The sequence below is a fragment of the Taurulus bubalis genome, assembly GCF_910589615.1.
Source record: "Taurulus bubalis genome assembly, chromosome: 2".
Taxonomy (NCBI): domain Eukaryota; kingdom Metazoa; phylum Chordata; class Actinopteri; order Perciformes; family Cottidae; genus Taurulus; species Taurulus bubalis.
Window position 1 is genome coordinate 41,453,591 of NC_136590.1, and position 14,540 is coordinate 41,468,130.

The 14,540-nt window shown below is 45.2% G+C and overlaps 1 protein-coding gene across 1 annotated transcript in view; it reads left to right on the top strand.

Annotated features, from left to right (window-relative positions):
- auts2a (activator of transcription and developmental regulator AUTS2 a) overlaps positions 1 to 8,158 on the top strand; it is a gene marked incomplete at its 5' end in the record, with an annotated part of 286,453 nt that extends 278,295 nt beyond the window's left edge. The window contains 10 exons of the mRNA XM_079234783.1: positions 603 to 647; positions 1,865 to 1,960; positions 2,109 to 2,180; positions 2,520 to 2,549; positions 3,173 to 3,244; positions 3,557 to 3,698; positions 4,740 to 4,820; positions 4,903 to 4,986; positions 5,112 to 5,352; positions 5,511 to 8,158. Coding sequence (XP_079090909.1) covers positions 603 to 647; positions 1,865 to 1,960; positions 2,109 to 2,180; positions 2,520 to 2,549; positions 3,173 to 3,244; positions 3,557 to 3,698; positions 4,740 to 4,820; positions 4,903 to 4,986; positions 5,112 to 5,352; positions 5,511 to 6,765 — 2,118 coding nt within the window. The 3' untranslated portion in view covers positions 6,766 to 8,158. The remainder of the gene's footprint in view (positions 1 to 602; positions 648 to 1,864; positions 1,961 to 2,108; positions 2,181 to 2,519; positions 2,550 to 3,172; positions 3,245 to 3,556; positions 3,699 to 4,739; positions 4,821 to 4,902; positions 4,987 to 5,111; positions 5,353 to 5,510) is intronic.
- Positions 8,159 to 14,540: the final 6,382 nt, after the last annotated feature.

Sequence of the window (14,540 nt, forward strand, 5' to 3'; positions counted from 1 at the left end):
ATACACTTAATTCATTCTGAATTTAATGACATCATTTGGTCTCGTTTGGGGGTTTTCATTACTGGCAAATGTCTTGCATTAAGAGCCCCACCGCTTGTTGGGGGAGACCACAGGCAATGGGCGGCTGGACCTAAAACTCACACAAATACACACACACACACACACATTCATAACTGTCTGGCCCATAGAGGGTTCCCTTGGCTCTGATGATACCTCAAAGGCAGCACGGCGAGGCCTCTGACAGCTAATGAGGCCATAAAAAGGCTCTTTATGGCTGCAGTGTTTAGTCTTGACTAGGGAAATGTTCGCCCTGAGCCTGCGCTGCAACACTAAAAGCAGACCAAATGAGACTCAGAACCCACAAAAAGGTTCTCAGACCTCGGAGGAAGAGGGCCGGATGAAAACCGCCTGGTTCGGGAAGCTGCTAAACTTTGAATCTCAGTTGACATTTTAGATCTTGAGTCATAATGTCAATCTCTAAGCATGTTTTTACTCCTAAAATACACTTTGTGCTGCATTTTGTATCGGCCTGAAATGAATGTAAAAGGCCAATGCTGTTTCCCTGCAACTTTGTACTGAGCTCTGTTTCATTTCTCCTACAGTTTGAAAAATTCCCAACAAAAGTGGACCCCTTCTACAGACACAGCGTGAGTTTCCCTCCTGCGTACAGTGTTGCTTCCCCATTCTGCCATTTCAGCCCATGCAAGTTGGTGTTCGAGCTCTGTGTGTGTGTAGGTGTGTGTGTGTGTCAGATGCCTGGTTTCCATGCAATCACTCATCCTCTTCTTGATGGACACTGTAAGCACATACCAGCTGGATCACCCTTCAGCCCCGGCAAATGTTGTGGTTATTTAAGAGTGCTGGATTTTTAGATTTCGGTGCACAAGATGTGTGCACTTATGTATGCAACGGTAAAATTGTTGTGCATAGAAATTAGTACAGAAAGAGACAGAGGTGCCTCCTACTTTTCATTTGCCTGCTAACAGCAGTGGCTTATCACTCACTGAAGGGGACTTGTTGTAAACATTGGACTCCTCTACTATGTTTGCTTAAGCCTCCAGACACCTGCTGCGTGAAAGTTTGCTTTCCCTTCAACCTGAGCTTTGAGGAAGATTTTAATATCAGAAAAAAACCTACATTGGTATTCCGACCAACCCCGGGGTCAAATAGATGCTGCAGAATGTTGTTAGTGCTTCATTTCGAATTTTTTTGTATTTCCTCGCTGTTATTACGATAGCGGCAAATACCCTGAAGCCATTTCCTCTCTGTAAAACATACTGACATCTTAAAACGCAATGCACAAGCAGAAACAAGTTGCATTTAAAAGCCTCCCTGCATCTCCTCAAGCGCTTCTAATAATAACTCATCCTGGCAACCCGAGTTTAAATAATTCTGTTGCACCATCTATGATTAAAGCGATGCAAGCATGCAAGTTCAGAGACATGAAAAACGTTCTGCACTTCCACTAAATGTTCATCTGATTGACCAGAGAAGTGATAGTGAGCGGTTGATTACTTATCTGTTTCTCCACAGGGTACTTTCATGGCAGCCTTGAGCACTTTGGTTTACGTGGGTTTTTGCTTGCATTACAACATTCTCGTTTTCACATCAAAGTAGTGTTTTTCCCCTAATTTAAATCCACCCGAGAATGAGCAGGGAATATTTCATAAAATTGCAGTTTATGAAACATGTAGGCAATCGTTTGCAACTTTCCCCACCCAAGCAGCAAACAAAGACTGAGAGTTGAGGTTCATCCGTCACTGTAACGTGTTTGTTCCATCTCCACTGCCCTACTTGGCTGTTGTCCTGCATTTCCCTCACACCCAACCATCCTCACGCCTCCTCTTCCTCTTCTCTCCCTCAGCTCTTTCACTCCTACCCACCGGCCATGTCTGGCCTTCCGCCCGTCATCCCCCCGACCGGGCCTTTCGGCTCGCTGCAGGGCGCGTTTCAGCCCAAGGTAAGACACACAGGGACGCACCCACGTACTCACACACACACACACACACACACAACAGCCCTAACAACCATGAAAATGTTTAGACAAACAGAAACTATGAGTTATTTACAGAGATTCTTGTTTTCCATCTGTGTCTGGTGCTCTCTAGACCTCTAATCCACTTGATGTGTCCACAAGACCAGGAGGCGTCCCACACACATTCTTACAGAAGGACCCCAGGGTAAGAGCACACACACACACACACTAACAGACAACACTCACAGTGTAGAGGTAACCTTTAGATCTTCTGTATGTGTTGCATAAGTCTTTGAGTCATCGGATGGAGGTTTTCAACACCATGATGTCATTGTGAAAGATTATATGGTTTATATGGGACAGACTGCCATATTCGTCTGTGTGTGTTTGTATGCAGAAGGTCGCACGATGCTGAAATGCTTCATTTTAAATGGAGATTTTAACATTTCACTTTGGTTCATAATGAATGCCACACACTGAGACTAATTAGAGGTGATTTGATTGACAGCAAAATAACTCAACCTCTTTTCATTCCCTCCTGTAGCTAACGGATCCATTTCGGCCCGTTCTCAGGGTGAGTGCTCACTCCCTGCAGTGTCTCCTGCACCCTCACACACACACACACACACACACACACACACACACACACACACACAACATAAAATCCATGATGCCTGGTTTTTGCTAATGGCAAGATAGTGTCTATAATTAAATGAACACTGCACTTGGAGGCAGAGTGTTTTAGTTTAGCCACAAAGCTCAAAGCGAGTGCAGACTCTATGGGAAAATGCTATTGATAGACTTTGCTTCGACATAGCCATGCATTCAAATCACAGCTATGATCATTATTATTATGTCACCTGCCCCATCACCATCATATCTTATCTTTAAGTTATTTGTGATAAAAGGTATCATATTTAAGCGATGTCATTTTCAGGTGACATGACTGTAAATCTATCAGAATGACCATTCATATGACCTGTGAGGGTAAAAGGTTACACTATATCCATTAAATTTGGGTCTAATTACCTTGAACAATAGACGTTGGCTGATGTGAAGATGGATAAGAACAGAATATATATAAATAAAGATTCTATATAACACACCACACAGTGTACAGCCGTTTACTGTGTAAGTTGGTAGCAGTAATGTCCTCATCTTCCTGCCGGTTAAAGAGTTTTTGTCTTGTATCTACAGAAACCAGGGAAGTGGTGCGCCATGCATGTCCATATCGCCTGGCAGATATACCACCACCAACAGAAAGTGAAGGTGAGATCTGATTCCCCTCTGTGCTTTGTGCCAAAGCTGGTGCTAAGGGCCCAGTCCTCATCTATGATTGTTTGTATTTTACTAAAAAAAGAGGGTCAAATGTACATCATCAAATGTAAGTTCTTTGATGATTATCAAGATTGTATTGTGAATTATCTGCAACCACCTGAAACTAGTTGTCTTCGTTAAGACAGCGATCTACTCGCTGACTACAGCAGTTTCTTTCAAATAAACCTATGTTGTGTCCTCAACCTACATGCTGTTTAAAGGGGTTTTACATGTGTTCCTCTCTGTTGATCTGCCGTCTTCTAGCAGCAGATGCAGGTCGACCCTCACAAGCTAGACTTTGGCCTCAAGCCTGACTTCATGAGTCGACCTCCGGGCCCCAGCCTCTTCGGAGCCATCCATCACCCCAACGACTTGGCCCGGCCCGCCACGCTCTTCTCCGCCGCAGGTGAGTGTGTGTCAGGTCTCTGGGTAGAACGATGGATTGATGGTTAAGGACAGTTCCCTCTGACGTGCAGCAGCAGTCCGTTGCTTATGTTATTGTTCCAGAGGTCAGCTGTGAACAAGCCGACACAGCAAAACCCACACCACTTGGAAATAATACAAATCAGTGCGTGTGTGTGTCTATGTAGTGCGTCTTTCTGTTAATTAGCTGAATACTAATTGGACATATACTTGTAACTCAAGTTGTTCTGGAGCTTTCAACCACATCCTGTGGGCTGAGGAAGAGGTTTGCGTCTCTCTTCCATGAGATGCGTTTGGCATTGTGACGGAACCGAAACCAGATATTTGAGGCAAATAAAAACACCTGATGATGACGCCCATCCAGCCAAAGGTTCACCCCAAAAAAAGGAAGAAAAAATATTTATAAATGATTACTTTCACTACTTTTTTACTATTACTATTATAATACTATTTTTTTTTTCTATTATTACCAAAAAAAAGCCACAACAACATAACTTTATAGACGATTGAATAGGTCTCACTTTCCTGGGTTGCCCGCAGCATCATCCCAGTGCATCGACCTTAAACAGCTAGAGTTAACAGCAGTTACTCACACTTTCAATTCAATAGAGAAAGTTAGAAGGATTTATTATTTTTTTGGGTCCCACATCTTGATAAATACCAGTTATACACAAACTCGAATAACAATTAAATATAAGTTTTTTTTCTTTACATAGCCTAAACAGTCATTTAGACAGGCATCCCTTCAATTTTGAAAAATAGATATACTGAGCTGGACATTAACAGTAAATAAATCTACCTTGTTAGTGCTCTCTAGTGGACAAACTATGTTATGGCGACAACATATTTAAACTGCCTCATTTCGAATTTACAGTGTTTGTCAGTCAGTCAGGCTCTAGTTTATGTAGAAAAGGTAAATAAGTGGACTTTGTAATATTACTAAGTGTACGTGTCAAACAGCAGTTTAAAAACAATCCTAACTCAGTCAGAAGGTTGATGGACGTTTCTGTGACGCCCCTCTCAGGTCCCACTCATCCATCAGCGGGTCCTTTCGGTCATCCGTCCCACCATCCTGGAAACTTCCTCGCCCCAGGGTCTCACTTAGGTAAGTTCTTCTCAGTCTCGATCTGAAACCGGTAAATGAAGTTGTGATTGGATTCGTGGTAACGTGTGGTGTCTCCCTCCAGAACCCTTCGGTAGGCCTGCGTCGTTTGGCGGACTGGGAACCCTCAGTTCATCGGCCTTCGGGGGACTGGGCAACCCAGCACTAAGTGAGTTCCCACCTCATGGATGAAGCTGTTGCCACCTGTTGTAATGTTTCCTGGAAGTTGCAAATTGTCCGAGATACGCATTTAACTTGCGTCCTGTGTTTTCCCACGTGTTGAATCCCTAACAGCGGCCAACGCCGTGTTCGGCCATAAAGATGGCCCCAACCCACAGCAGCACTTCAACAGCGGCGGCAACGGCGGCCACCAGGAGCCGTGGAACCGCCTGCACCGCACGCCGCCCTCCTTCCCCACGCCGCCGCCCTGGCTGAAACCCGGAGACTCCGAGAGGAGCGCCTCAGTCAGCTCGCACGAGAGGGACCGGGACTCTGACAAACGGGACTCGTTGGGCAGTAAAGACGACAAAGACAGGTGGGTGTGGCCAAACGTGAACGTGGATAGATGAAAAGGAGTTTATGTACATATTTTGGATTTGGTGGCATCAGTTTTTCTTTGTATACTTGATGTTTTAGCTTTAGATGTTTAGCTAGTTGATGATACTGATGGAGGGACTTTCTTTATGCTTATAGGGACTCTGTAGAAAAACGCCATTCGAGCCATCCGTCCCCAGTCCCTGTCAACCCCATCAGCCTCCTGGGCCACACCCGGCCTCTCGAGCACCACAGGAGCCACCTGCCGCCTGCTTCTGGAGAGCCTCAGCGGGACAAGGAGAAGGCCAAAGACAGGGAGAGGGAGCACTCTGACTCCTGGAAAGACAACGGCACAGACGACCTGAAGCTCAAAGACAGCCAGCACAGCGACAAGGACACACCCGTCATCCACGACGGCCGAGTGTCGGAGGACAAAGTGTCCAACCGGGGGACGCCATCGCCCTACATCCGGCAGACCAGCCTGGAACGTCCCAACGGCGGGCTGAGCAGGGAGGTCCTGGAGAAAAAGGGAGAGCTGCCATACGAGCACCAGAAGAAGAACAGCGACGTGAAGGTGAAGGAGGAGCGGAAGGAGGAGCAGGACGGAGCCGCCGAGAGGGCGAGCGAGCACCCGGCACAGGCCGAACCGCGCCACCACGCCACCACGCCCAACCTCCACCCGCCCTCCTCGATGCCCATGCCCATGAGCATGGCTGGCGTTCACCCCATGAACAGCATCAGCGGTCTGGAGAGAACTCGAATGGTGGCGCCCTTCATGGGTATCAGCCCCATCCCGGGAGCCGACAGGTTCCCTTACCCTGCCTTCCACTGGGACCCAATGAGGGACCCCTACAGGGGCCTGGACATTCACAGACGGGACCCTTTGTCCAGGGACCTGTTGCTGAGGAATGACCCTCTGCACCGGCTGGCAGGGCCTCGCCTCTACGAGGCCGAGCGCTCCTACAGGGACCGGGAGCCTCACGACTTTAACCGCGACCACATGCACCCTCTGGCCCTGGAGCAGAGGAGGGAGCACGAGCGCGCCCATCTGGAGGAGCGCGAGCGCCTCAACATGCTCAGAGAGGACTACGAGCACGGGCGCCTCCACGCCGCCATGCACCACCCCGCCCTCGACGGACACCTGCCGCACCCGGCCCACGGCCTCATGGCCCCTGGACTCCCGGGCATGCACTACTCCAGGGTGAGTCCTTCGGCCGCAGCGGCGGCCGCAGCAGCAGCAGCCGCCGCCCATCAGAACGGCATCCTGAACAAAACCCCGCCCACCGCCTCGCTGAGTGCCCCGCCCCCGCTCATCCCCACGCTGGGGGCCCGGCCCGGCTCGCCCAGACGGACTACTCCCCTGGCCACAGATATCAGAGACAGAGCGGCTCACAAAGACATCGAGGCGCGGTGAGCTGAGCCTGCAGCGCCGTGCCTCACACACACTGAACTCACACCAAGCACTTAGCTCTGGGCAAAGCAAGACTGTAACATAGCTGTGAATAACTTATGTGGGCGCAGAGATGCCCTCACAAGGAATTGTTTTTGTATAAAACTACAAAGAGACAATAATCATGGAACAAAAAAAAAAAGATTTTTCAAAGATTTTTCTCCCGGTTTGCTCCAGCTCTTTGTGTGCATCCTCCCTCCTGTATGGCGACGTGACGCAGTGAGGATGAACCGTTTTGGAATGTACAGGTACTTTATCACTGACAGACAGCAAAGTGTGTAGATAATGTGTACAGTCGCTGTGCTCGCTCTGTATGGATTAAAAATCATGGTACAAATATGCAAAAGGATGTTTTGAAAGCTTTACTTTGAACACATGTAAATAGAGGAGTATTCAGAATGTGCTTTTTGCTATTTCCTTTCTGGTTTTTTTTCCGTTGACGCAGCTGATTTGCATTGTACCAGAGACCCCGTGTTCAACTATGCAACAAATGTCTCGGCTCCCTTTCTGAAAGCTGGCCTTCTCCCCACTGACGGTGTAACAATACCGGACAAAACCGCTGTATTCTCTCCACAACTCACACACACACACACACACACATCGGGTCCACGCAAGCAGATACGAGCTTTAACCGGTCGCAATTTGGATTAAACAAAAAAGGTTACGGCTTGAAAAGTATTTTCTCTCAAATATTATCAATTGTACTGACAATCCCAAAAAAAAAAAAAAAATCAGTTGAAGGACATTTTGCATTTGAAAGGTTTTCAACGTAAAAGGAAAAGAAAAGGCAGCAGCACAAATGTCGACTCGTTTTGTCCCCCTGGTCTCCGCTGTGGTTCTGGGGAGAATGCAGCACAGACACCATGAGGGCCCATCGGCCCGCTGGAGGAGTGTAACGTGGTTTGGAAATAGCTTCTGTTGGTCAAACAGTGTATTAAAGTGCTTTCCTGAGTTGTTGTACCTACAAAATCAAAAGACAAAAAAAGCAAGTCTAAACTCTGGACGGTTTGTTTCTAATGAGCAGAGATCTATTTTAGTAGTCCACTGACAGTTTAGTTGTGCGCTTCAAACTCTGTGATATCATGTCGTGCAGTGTTTTTTTAATCCAACATAAAAATGTCCACCGGAGCCATAGTGGTTAGTCGATGCGTGTTGCAAAAAAGATTGTTCAATGAGATTTTGTTTTCTTCCTTTTGTTGCTGTTTAACCATGTACAGGGAAAAAAAGTGAAGTCTTTCTAGATCATGTACAAAAATGAGAGAAAAAAAATGAAGCGACTGAATCTTCAGCATGCTCCTCATTTAAACTTGTGTTATGTAAATTGTGCCATGTTATTAAAAAATGTGTACTAACCCTGTCTGTGGGGCTTTTATTCCTTCTGAGGTGAGTAAACAGGCCATATTTCTTTTTTGACACTCCGCTTCCACAACTAATGACTTTCCGCATTAGACCCCCATGGAGGATGAACTACCTTATGCATCATAAGGACGTATGTATTTAAGAGTGCTGCTGCTTATGTCGTTAAACCGTGATGAGTCCGTCTCTTGATAGTAACTTCTCATCATGTCTCGGCTCGTCTGGAGAGCCAGGAGATGAAGCATCCCTCGTTTCTCACGTCCCTGCTGCACCAGTAGGTGCCGAGTGACTAGAAAATTGCTCGGTAACGTTTTAAAAAGCGTGGAAACATCATGCATCACACCGCATCAGCTACTGGGACAAGTGTTGTTGTGCTCGGTTCAATAACAGGGCTTTAAACATCAGCAGCCGTCACTGGTGAGTCATGGGACGGGACTTGAGTATTCATCAGAGGGTGCCAGAGTTATTGACGTTCCCATTACACTGAATAACCACAGCACTCGTGCATCCTTCTCTGATTGATGTTTTGCGCCGAAGCACCCGAGTCATGCATCAATCAAATGTTGGCTCCGTCAGTCAGTGGTGGGAAATGTGGATTGACTGTATTTTTTTCTCCTGCCAAATAAATGCCTCCTGCTCCGGGGACCAACACTCCTTTTCCTTTCAGAGCGGCAGAGTGCTGTTTGCGGTAGTTCAGGCTCTGGGCCAGGAGAGGGCGCCAGAATGCTGCAACATTAAATGTGACGATGATACCGTAATCTAACCTGGTTTTTTTAAAGCAATGGCTCCCGCTCATCAATTGTGGATATTAATTAGTATTCTTGCACTTCTATGATGATTTAAAAAAAGTAATTTAAGTAATTTTCAAGCTCAATTTGTGCTCTTGTTTAAGATTCTTTAAGGATTTTATTGCGTTTCTCTTTGTGATAGAAGATCTTTGGACTTTGGCCTAAACATCACTGAGGACTTTGATTATTTTCTGATATTTTACAGACCGAATTAAAAAACATGAAATCATCGGTAAGTAACAAAATGGACATATAATGGATATTTTTTTCAATAATTATTAATCAGCTGACTATTTAAAGAATTGTTTTGTCAAAATGATCAGAAAATAGTGACAATGTTGATAATTTATCTCGTGTTAGGGTTGACCTTGACATTGTGCTAGTCATGTCCAACAGTTTCAAATCAAAAGATGCTTACTATCATAGAAAATGAAGACTATAGAAGCAAATCTTCACATTTCAGAAGCTGGAACCAGAAACTGTCAATGAAGGGAATTCTGTCACAGACTAGTTTTCTGTCAATCACACATATTGACTGTTCAGCTCTCCTCTCCCCGCCGCTCTGTGAGCGTCAGAGAGCGTCTCTACATGCAGGTATGTCTTTGCCTCGGTCACGAGATCCACCGCCAATCTCTGCATCTGTGCTCAGAGCTGCTGGCTGCTTCTATCAGCTATTTCTGGAGCTGGCCTAATCTGAGCACCGGCAAAGGGAATCCAGGACTGTCGCTGAGTAAACTGCTTTTGGATGTTGCTACAAATCCTTTCTTCCACTGGACAGAAACTCCGCTGCAGGTTTAATGTTTCTAAACTCCTTCCCTCGATGGGCCTCGTCTGCCAGATCCTGCAGGGCCCCGGGACAGCGGAGGGCCACGAGTGAGAAACCACACAAGAAGATTGTTATTAGGTATTGTTCAACGTTGAGAAGCATCTAACTCATTGAAAGAACTACTGGAAGGTCCTGCAGTACTCATTATGGGGGAAAGGTGCACAAATTGAGCATCCAGTCAGTGTTTTCACACCAATTTAATTTAGCTGAAAGCTACGCATTCAGCCAGAGTGGTTATAATGACCCTGAACTGCAGCCAGATGAAGTCCCTATCAAGAACCACATGAAGTAACTGCCTGGAAGCAATAGAGAAGCATTAGTCTGCGGAGAGAGAGACACACGATCACTGTGCTGGCAGACAGAGGCTTCAGAGTAATGAGGTCTGACAGCCGGGCGTCTGATGGGGCTTCAGTGCAAGTGGGATCCTGTGAATGCAACTTCTTTACCAGACAAAACACTGACAACAGACATCAAAACAACAACAGAGAGGACGGATGAGACGAAACACAACAAAGCCACTCGGATGCTCTGCAGTTTTACAGATCAGGTTGTGTGTTCACTCCGTGGATTAGAGTGACGTGAAGTGAAAGCTTGACACTGATCCAACTAAAGACTCAATTAACTTGTTAAAGTGATCAAATAAACAACTGATAATAACTTATTAGCAGGCACTAATCCCTCAGAGGAACCGACCTGCAATGAGATGGAAATGGCAAAAAGGAGTGAATTCAAATCATTGCTGCAGAAAACTGATGGTTCTCTCTTTAAAATCATCACTTTTTGAGGCTTCAGGATTCTAAAATATCAAAAACATGGCAGCTTGGATTGCTAATATACATTTCTTATGGTATCAGACCAGTCTTGGGTTGTTTAAAGATGCCAATGAGGCTGAACAAAACGAATAGTATGATTTGTAATTCCAAAATAAGGGAGTGCTGTATGTTGTGTTCTCTGTCTGTTGTTGTCTAGCTCAGTGCTATTGCTGCCTTTCTAGGCCAGGAAACAACTACATGATATAGTAGTGGGGAAAAAAAACATTTTTCCACAGTCCAAGGTAATGTCTTCACATCACTTGTTCTGTCCAACAGTTCAAAAACCCAAAGTATTCCATTTTCAATCCTAGAAGACTGAGAAAACCATCAAATATTCGATCTGGAAAGCTGTAACCAGTTACATTTTTTTGGTATACACTTTTGGAATTACCTAGATTATGAATCTTTCTATGAAAAGTGTTGCAGATTGAGTTTCAGTTGACTGAATCCTTTCAGCTCTACTATTTTATTAGAAGTGTTTGCTGCAGTTATCAGGTCTAATGAGCCGACTTGTGTTTTGTAAATAAAGTGTGTTGTGCTGAAAACAATGATCGAGTTCAATGTTTTGATAGACGACATTTTCTGAAAGTCTGTAAGGGATTCCCTGAGACGCTGAGTTAATATGTTGTTATTGTTCATAACTCGGCCATGATGCTGTTACACAACACTAGTTCCTTTCCTGTGACACCTGTCCTCTGAGCCACGTCCCTCTGGTCATGTGAGTAGCTGAACACAAGGTGGCAGCAGAGTACACTCCAACTCTGGGAGGAGAGACCAAGGATGGGATGCTGTACAGCAGGTAGCTCACAGTGGCAATGTCATCTCATTTGATCTGAGAGAGGAGAACCAGCCCGGCCGGTCGTCATCCTCTGATCACACGTTCAGGTATTTACCTGGACTGAAGGGAACTCCGTCGTCACACATGCTGCCAAACAGGAAGAGCAGCCTCTAAGCACGACACTCCTTTGCACGTCTCGTGTGTTCAGCTCAGCCAGGGAGCGAATAAAGCCACGCTCCTCTCCTCCCTCGTCAGCTGACTGCACCCTGAAGCCTGGAATTCATCCCTCCCACAGCTGGTGGTGCACCTCTCTGTGCTCCCATGATGCACCTCTCTGGGCTCACATGATATCGGCAAACAAGAACATTTGACGCCTCAACGCTATTGTAAACAAAAGCCGTCTCTGGGACCTGACTCGTCTCTGGGTTATGCAAAACACGCAGGATTATAGAACATGAGAGTAAATAAAACTATCTGGGACACATTCCATATCCCTTTCAGTGCATATCCTCACTACCACCTTAATGATATGCAGTACAATGCTCTGGCCCGGACTAATACACCACCTGAGGAAAATAAACAATTATGTGAGGATGCTCAGTGTTTTCTTCCTGCTGACAACAGTTAATCTCACCCAAACAAACACACTGAAACGCTCCTAAAAATACTTTCTTGTTTATAAATGAGAAGGCATCCCGTTCCCCCTGGTGTTTCCTCTCTCCTGAGAAAAAGCCCGTAAACACGAGCCTAGTCAGTTCCTCTACTGGGATTACGCTGATTACGCTCAGGCCTCCGAACAGAGTCCGTTCAGTCATCATTAGCTGATTCCTCGAATGTTCAATTCTGGAAGGGATGAGATCAAAAGAGCAAGAGCCGGCCTCAAATGTGAAACGCTGTATTAGTGCACAGAGTGGGATACATACGTCTGAAGCATTATGGGTTCAGTGGAGAAAATGGGAGGCATAATCTTCTGCTCACAGTGGTCAGAATGAGAGGGAGCGCCATGCTGAGAGGGAGATGAGGCCTATTTGCTTAAACCACTAGGTAAACCTTTGCTGACACCAGGTTCAAGCCGGCTGCAGCTGCACGGCCCTTTTTTCAAAATACACATTTGTTTTATTGACTTCCACAGATTCCTCTGATCCTCCCTCACCACATGTGCTGTTTGATGTGAGGCGTCTGGGTGCACGCTGTAGTACGAGGCTGGAATTACATTGCAGACGCTGCGTGTCCAACACACATGAATACATGTGGGAATGAAAACAGGAGCGTTATCACGCGGCCATGACCTTCAAAAGGCAATCGCTGCTGCGATGTGACAGAAGAAAGCAGAGGACAGCTGATGCTTATCCCAACTGATTAAGACAATATCCTTCTGTTGAGCGGCCCTGTGGGCTCCTGCGGACATGTTGCATTGTACTAGTCCTGCTCCTCGTGTATTCCTGCTTCTCCAACAAGATAGTCAAGGTTCCTCATGCTGACCCAGATATTATCATGCACAACGCACCTTAATCCTACAGGTTTCATGTTGTTTCCTTTCCCCCAGCAGGGCGCTTTCAGACCACCTTTCAGCCTCATTAGCCGTGAGAGTCAGACAGATGCAGATATTCTTCTTGCATCACAACATCTCACGGATCTTTATTTTTTTGTTCTTTGATTTACTTCAAATTTGCAATAGGCATCACATGAGGTAATATATGACAGTGTGCTGGCGTGGTTCAGGCCATCACATTGATTAAAAACAATAACGGTGGTGCAGTAGGGCACAATGTGTTAATGGTGTTAAGTTAATGTGTAACAAAGTATATCAAAAATAAACATGTTAACCCCGATGGCTTAAGATTTCTAAATGTATCTTATTTTACATGATGTTCTCCAAAAGGAGAACAGTGGACAGAGACCAGAGCCTTTAACCAGGACTCTTATATCTTTATTCTTCCAATGAGGAGTCAAATGAGGACATTCTGTCTAAATGGACCTCGTTAAATTTGAACTGACCCCTGAACTGAACTATACCATGACTGACTTTTTATAGCTGTCTTCGACATACAGGACTTTGACACTTAGCAAGACGATCAGACTGAAGTTTCTTCCCGCTGCATACTGTACTATAACATTTATACATACTGTATATATTTACATTACACATTTGTATATATACTTGTATATACTATGTATATGTATATACTGTACATATTTTACTATGACATTTTTCCAACTTTTTACAGCATACTATACTTTGCTTTTTTTATTTTTAAGGGAATACTGTACAATAGTTCAATATTTTATAGTAATTTGTTATATACTATAATATTACAGTTTCACGACAAACTATTTTTTGACATGTTATATTGGGAATGTGTTTATGGAATACAATACAATTATATTTTTATTACAATTCTAGCATCAAAGATTTTTCATGACGTACTATATTATGAAATTTTGATGTGATACTATACTTATTAAAGCATTAATCAAATTATCCTCTGCTCGTTTCAGACTGTCTGGGAGGCGGCTGAGCTTCTTCTGATCCGCCTCCTTTGGTTCTCCAGCACCTTTGGTTCTCCAGCTCCTTTGGTTCTTTAGCTCCTTTGGTTTTCCAGCTCCTTTGGTTCTTTAGCTCCTTTGGTTTTCCAGCTCCTTTGGTTCTTTAGCTCCTTTGGTTCTCCAGCTCCTTTGGTTCTTTAGCTCCTTTGGTTCTTTAGCTCCTTTGGTTCTCCAGCTCCTTTGGTTCTTTAGCTCCTTTGGTTCTTTAGCTCCTTTGGTTCTCCCGCTCCTTTGGTTCTCCAGCTCCTTTGGTTCTTTAGCTCCTTTGGTTCTCCCGCTCCTTTGGTTCTCCAGCTCCTTTGGTTCTTTAGCTCCTTTGGTTCTTTAGCTCCTTTGGTTCTCCAGCTCCTTTGGTTCTTTAGCTCCTTTGGTTCTTTAGCTCCTTTGGTTCTTTAGCTCCTTTGGTTCTCCAGCTCCTTTGGTTCTTTAGCTCCTTTGGTTCTTTAGCTCCTTTGGTTCTCCAGCTCCTTTGGTTCTTTAGCTCCTTTGGTTCTTTAGCTCCTTTGGTTCTCCAGCTCCTTTGGTTCTCCAGCTCCTTTGGTTCTTTAGCTCCTTTGGTTCTCCCGCTCCTTTGGTTCTCCAGCTCCTTTGGTTCTTTAGCTCCTTTGGTTCTCCAGCTCCTTTGGTTCTCC